This window comes from Oryza glaberrima, chromosome 2 (genome assembly GCF_000147395.1).
Source record: "Oryza glaberrima chromosome 2, OglaRS2, whole genome shotgun sequence".
NCBI lineage: Eukaryota > Viridiplantae > Streptophyta > Magnoliopsida > Poales > Poaceae > Oryza > Oryza glaberrima.
The window spans coordinates 26005844-26012649 of record NC_068327.1 but is presented as its reverse complement, the minus strand read 5'-3'; the positions used below and the strand labels follow the sequence as shown (position 1 = coordinate 26012649).

The 6806-nt window shown below is 39.6% G+C and overlaps 2 protein-coding genes across 2 annotated transcripts; one reads left to right on the top strand and one right to left on the bottom strand.

Moving 5' to 3' along the window:
- LOC127764620 (uncharacterized) lies at positions 1-1304 on the top strand. Its single transcript, XM_052289521.1, has 4 exons — positions 1-277; positions 355-457; positions 978-1021; positions 1149-1304. Exons 1-4 carry the CDS (start codon positions 98-100, stop codon positions 1302-1304), a joined length of 483 nt encoding a protein of 160 aa, XP_052145481.1. The 5' UTR covers positions 1-97.
- A 1084-nt stretch (positions 1305-2388) lies between these two features.
- LOC127761469 (uncharacterized) lies at positions 2389-5409 on the bottom strand. The gene is made up of 5 exons (XM_052285762.1): positions 5042-5409; positions 4197-4274; positions 4033-4117; positions 3209-3297; positions 2389-2846 (listed from the first exon to the last, which is right to left on the bottom strand). Exons 1-5 carry the CDS (start codon positions 5342-5344, stop codon positions 2709-2711), a joined length of 693 nt encoding a protein of 230 aa, XP_052141722.1. The 5' UTR covers positions 5345-5409; the 3' UTR covers positions 2389-2708.
- Positions 5410-6806: the final 1397 nt, after the last annotated feature.

Sequence of the window (6806 nt, the reverse complement as noted above, 5' to 3'; positions counted from 1 at the left end):
TATCTATTTCGATCATATCATATATCCAGACCCTTCCATGTTCTCTAGCTTCTTATATATATATCCACTTGAGTGAACCACTACTGCTATCTGCTCCATGCCTAGCCAAAGCTCTCCGCAAACTCTCAATGGGAAGCTAAAGCTCAACACCAGCACCACCATTCTCCTGTTCATCGTCTTCCTCTTCACTCTCTGTATCATCTCATGTGAAGCTCGTCACGATCACCTCCGTATCAGTGACAAGTACTCGAGCAAGAAGTCTTCCCTGGTTCCCAAGGTCACAGCAGATATATGATCATTGTTATGGAACTATTTTTTCTCATTCCTGATTTTTTTTTTCTCTGTATCACGCAGGATGTGGCTGGAGACGATGTTGTTGGGAGCAAGCAGCCGATCGATCAATCAGTGGGCAAGGAGGTGACGCTGAATGCGAAGATGGAATTGGCGGCATCATCAGGTGGAGTTCGAAATACTGGACCCGCTGTTAGGGTTTCGCAACAGCTGCTTCGTCATCGGAAGCACGAGGATGATCAGGGAATTCACCTGGATTATGCTCAACCTAAAACCCATACTCCGTGCCATAACTGATGACATGATATAATGTCAATGCTATCCATCCCTCTGATTGTCTAGTAATCTGTCTAGTATAATCCTATCTAGCCTGTATGTTTTTCTAGCTGTGCCTCCTAGCTAGCACTAGAACACATAATGCACGTACGTGTGCATGTTTTGATGAGAGCCCTCCCCCGCTGTGAGCCTCACTAGCTACTAGCTAGTAAAATTATCTACAAACACTCATTTGCAAACTGACAGACTGAGTGCTAGCTATAGCTTGGCTACAGGGAGTTAATTTTGATATATAGCTCGAATGGAACATGCTAATCCTATATACTCCTATCTCTTTTTCCCTCGATCTCAAATTTGATTGATCATTCCTGGTAGTATTGTTTCATAGCAAGTGGTCGTGTGATTTGCAGGGAGTTCTTCTGGCTCTCTGAATAAACGGTTTGAAGGAACCAAGGTATGTATATATGCAAGCATTTCAGTCTGAGATCTCACATATACACATAGCAAGCTCCCTTCTTAATCCCCATAGCAAACTGGGTATCTGGCCCTCTTCTTAATCCCCTTCTGCAAAAATAATGTAGGTGAGGTCGGTTGCGCGAGAGCGTTCGGTGCTAGGAGCTGAGACTAACAGAGAGCAAGTAGGATCAAAGCCGGCGACCACTGCGTACACCGCGGAAACCCTAGCAGCCATGGACTACCCAGTTGCACACACAGCACCAGCTGTTCACAACAGGTAGCCAGTTGCAAAAATGCCAAATCGATAGCATGTTCGGCCTTTTCACATAAATTGGCCAAATTTTGGAGGCATATATCGAGAGAAAACAGTTCGCTGTTGATAGTGTGATCACTGGTCAGAAGTATGTAGCGTCAGATCTCTCCGATTTACTTAGCCCATCAAGCATCAAGCCTGTGATGTTGTATATATAGGATTACAAAATATGGAGGCATGAGTGAATCAAAACATGAGTTTGCAATGTGCATGCCCTTTGCTGAAGGTGGTTTTCGTTACCAATTACATATGTTGGATCTATTTCCTGCACTGGTCTCCTCACAAAGGACCTGTTTAGGGAAGTTCAGCCGCAACATCTCCTAGAATCTTCAGGTCCTCCAAACATGCAGTCTATATTCTTACCTAAATTATGAGAATTTGTAAATATAGAATCGAGATGAACTAGAAGCTAGTAACCCTAGCTTTTCCAGATTGTCACCAATTGCTTCTCAGAATCCCACTAACAGAATCAAAAAGTTGATCTTACATATGTCCCTCCATGCGAAACAAACGCGCTCAGCAGGCCGGTCGGCACCGCACAGTATGATCTTAACCTTTCTTGGTTCAGACGACAGAGCTGCTGATATTTTGTGGTTAATGATAGAGTACTAGAGTCTCTGAGATCAAGTTCCCTAGGCTCGTCATTGGCTAATAAATAAACCTAGCTCCAGAAGACCGAGACTATTTGGAGTAAATGTTTCGTGAATGTTGTGCACCTGGAGCGCAGTCAACAGTTTATGCTGAAGTCAAGCAAAACGTGTTGTACAGAGTACAGTGCATAATAAAAGGGCTTTCTAAAAGTTCAGAACTTTCAAGTTTCAACAAACGGTAACTGCTTATTGAGTTCCTTTTTTCTTAGATGGAGCTTTGTACACGTTCCATCAGTCAGGCTCCAGCCTCTTGCATTCTTCATGTTTGATCCAGCAGACCTGCACAAGCTCTTGAATCAACGATACTAGTTCCAAAGCCCCCAAACAACATCACCTCAAAAGAACAATTGTATGGCACCATTCAGTAATCAGAAGAAAAAAACAAACTTGTAGCCAGGTGTCTGATTAGAAACGCAAAACTGAAAGTAAATCCTAGTATATTGAAGGCACGAACTACAAAGGTTTTTAGTACATGCCCACTTGTGCCAATTATCTCAATTCTCCCAAGAATGCCCCCTTTGCTGCATCAATCTTACCAAAATAGTGTAACTAATGCGAGAAGTGCAACTGGAACAGAAACGCCTGCTCTAAAAAAGACAGACATCCCAACCCCAGATCCAAGCAAAAACCTATTGGTTTACATCCCTGGCGATGTCTCATGTGTTCATCAAGATGGTAAAACCACATGGATTCAAAGTTTCTCTTCCGTTGTACAGTTATCACTAACTACACTTCACCACAAATGGTTTGAATGCATTTAGGAACTGTGAGGTCCGCACCCCAAGCTTGAGGTCAACTTCTCCACCACCCAGCCAAAAGAAATCCTTATCTAACTTGGTAATAGCTTCATCAATGATAACCTGTGTAGAAACTCATTGTATCAGATGCCTTGAAAGCTTCAAAATATATGTACCCTCTCTTTCCAGAGAAACAAGAAATACAAGAACTCAAAACATCCACGCGTAAAATGCAATGTATCAGAAGTGTAACTTGATAAGACAGTTTGTCCTACTCAGAGTTGAAAATGAAATCAACCATATATGTCACCAGACATAATGCAGACAGGGTTAGAATTCAAGAAAGGTTTAACAGGATTTGTAAAGTACAGAGTTTTATATATGAGCGTGCAAAAACATGATTATCCCTTATATTCTTGCAAGATCTCCCCATTTGAAGTTGACCCTTATGACATAAAACCTAAAGTTAGAGGTAACATTTATACCGGTATGTCTGTTTCCATTCCAATGCATGTAACAGCATTGTGAACAAACCCTGTAAGCTTGAGTGACTCCTCTTCTGGTGCCAGCCTCACTGCACAAACACAAGTAAACAACATGAGTTAAAGAATAGAACTGGCATAAAAAGTAGGTCTTCAGACACACCTACAAATCTTGAAATGCCTAAAATATAATAGAGGCAACATTACTGCAGGATGCTGAAATCTACACACGATATACTGCATTCCTTTATCTTTGATCATGGTCACACATTTTTCCTTAAAGTGAAAAAAATACCACCGTATGAAAAATATTGTTGTATGTAAAAACCATCAGACAAGATGCTTGCCTTAGTTGTTGATATTAAAACCAATTCACAGCATACCATGTTGTTCAGGAATTAAGGTTTTCTCCCATCCTGTGAGAGGTATATTCCTCCTCATACTTCAGATATAGCATTCCATGGAGAGGTACCAGAACTAATCTTATAGGTTAGAATAGGATTGTGAACTCATCTTTATATATGTTCTTGACCTTCTCTTACGTTTTTTTAGAGGTGTAGGTATTTGTGCTAGTCAAGAGATACATACCTACTCCTCTCTACTAACACTAAAAGTCTTGCCACTGCCAATTATGAACTTGTCTTCTGATCAGTTCAACAGGTTTATTTTTTTACCTCATAAATAGTAGGGAGGTATATACCTCACTAAGGATGGGAGAAAACCTTTGAGGGATTTCATGGAAGCTTTGAATGCTGATGACCAATAAAAGGTTATCGGTGGCATTTGTAGAGATTAGATATGTTTCAATATATTATTATAAATCTTACTGTTAAATCTCTTCTTGGGTATCTGCTTCTCGTTTAGGGAATAGATGAAGTTCTTGATGCTGTCTGCATTAAGCCGTGCCATATACTGCAAATATATCCGTGTGAAGATAAAATGTACTAATTAAATTTGAAGATAGTGTGTTGAGATCAAACTTACAGTTTACCTGAACAACAACGACATAATATTTTGAATTCTTTGGATTGCTGCAGTCAACAACATCTGCAGCAGCTTGCGTATTCACCTAATAGGTAACTTCAACATCAGCATTAACACAAAGGCTTCATTATTTACAGATATGTTGGCATAAACATGAAATTGTAGCTCTACGGTCAGATAACAAAATATTGCACATCCCTCCTCCCATTAATGTTGTTTTAGCCAAACATAAAAGAGTTAAATTTCAATAAATAAAATACTGCACTGATAGGCAGTGAAGTTCGGTCCATATTGCATTTCTGAATCTAAAGTTGAGAAGAATGTCAATAAGTTCAATGCAACTCAAAACTTCATGTATAGCTGAGCAAATATTCCTAAGAGTGCTCAAAAGCACAACATTTCTTGCTTAGCAGTACACACCCTCTTCTCTACAAATGCCATGAAAACAGAGAACATTTTGATGTCAAAATATTGAAGCTGCTCTCGACCAAGTTGATCCAACTGGTTAAAAATATTAATATATAAAGCTGCTCCCATCTATCAACAGTCCAGCTGAAACCAAATCACAAGGAGCAGCTCTACAGCTATCCTTCTCTGCTGTATACTTCAACTTAAACCATTTCTTTCATAGTTCACTACCTAGCAATTTCCAATTTATCATGTTACCAATTACCACGTCATGCTAACAAAAAGTATCAAGTCATTATCTTGTACCTCACCAACGACACCATTGTGTCTAAAACCCTAAAAAGTTACTGATAACACAAATCCAAAGAGCTTTCTCCAAGCCGACGTTACGCAGGCCAACTGTTCGACAAAATGCCGCACGGGAAGGAAAAGGAAGGCCCGTACCATGACGATGCTCTTGCAGAGTTGATTGACTGAATCTGCGCGGAGGAGGTCGCGGCGCTCCTCGAGAGCGCGGTCGTAGTAGTCGGCGGGCACGCGCCGGAAGGTGAAGTCGAGCACGCCGCTCGCGGTCAGGATGGAGGAGAGCCGCGCCTCCGTGGCGCCCGTCTCCGCCTCGCCCCCCGAGGGCGCCGCGGAGATAGATAGCGCCTCCAGGCGGTGCTGCTGCGCGGCGAGCTCGAGGTCCGCGACGCGGCGGAGGATCCGCAGCTGCCGCGCCTCGAGATCGGCCGCGGCGGCGTCCATGGTCGCCGTTGTCTGTCCTTCCTAGGGGACTAATTTGATGGTTTTGGGGACTTCGAGGTCCAAAGGCTCAGCTAATCCCCTGTTTGATGCCAAATCAACTCACTTGCAAAATTTAAAAAGTCAAATTGTAGGACTAAGTTTAATCAACCATTTGCATCTTTTAATTTTTTTTAAAAAAAACAAAGTGTACTTTTTTAAGGAAAGGGAGCACTTTCAGTTTAACCTTCGAGAGTGACGGTGAACAAGATATAGGCAATAAGATAATAAATCTTTCTAATGATACAGTCATCGAACAACAAATGTTGTTGGCAATCTAGTTAATGCACGTAATGTTGTGACTAATGAGATATTGAGGTCAATCTGAACTTTTCTTTGAACGAGTAGCAGATGATTGCCAATTTTGCTAAAGATAAGTTATGGTCAATCAAGGTTAATCGTATTTTTGACACTCATGACATATCACATGGATTTGTAATTTAAAGGTCGCTATTGGACACTCACAAAGCTCATATTCATATATAGCCTATTAAATCGTATTTTTCACGTAACTATAACCACCCTCTTTATTAAATATATTTACATGTTGCTAATTAGTTTAAATTTAGAGTAAATTTCACAAAACTACATATACTATAACCAAATTATCACAAAACTACACATTTAACACCAAATATATCACAAAGCTACACATTTAAGATGAAGCGTCACAAAACTACATGTTTAGTAACTAAATTATCATAAAACTATAGGTTTAGAACCAATTTAATCACAAAGTAATAATGTTTATAGCTCCACCATAACAATGGTGCTAGGGATTTAAACTTCAAAAGTTGTAGTTTTGTGATAAGTTCAATATTAAATATGCATTTTTGTGATATTTAACCTAAAATCTGCAATTTTATGATAAATTTGGTGCTAAATGTGTAGTTTTGTGATACAACTCTTTAAATCTGTAGTTTTGTGATAATTTGGTCAAAATACCTGTAGTTTTGTGAAATTTACTCTTAAATTTATAACAATTCGATAATAGACTAACATGATAATATAAAGTTTCCGATAATTATGCTAAGTGATTTACACGGTCATGAGTAGCCATCCTTGGTCAAATTTTCTCATAATAGGGAAGTTCAAAAGTAAACATGTTTTGTTTAGGTTTAGACGTGTCCTTTTAGTCTGAACGAAATGGAATGGAATGTTGAATAGCTTAATGATTTGAGGAACACATGAATGAAAAATACACAATGGTATTTAATGAAAAGAAACTCGGATGTAGCATTTAAAACACACACCATTTATAAGTTCGAAGAGCATGCATATTTATGTTCAATTCCTTTACGAAAAAAGAGCAAACCCTATCCTTGTTGTTGATACACACTCTTTGTCCCTCTTAGTGACCCATAGTCTTCATAGCCCATGATTTTTATAAGATTTATATATTTGATCACCGCTAAAGTATTGTAAG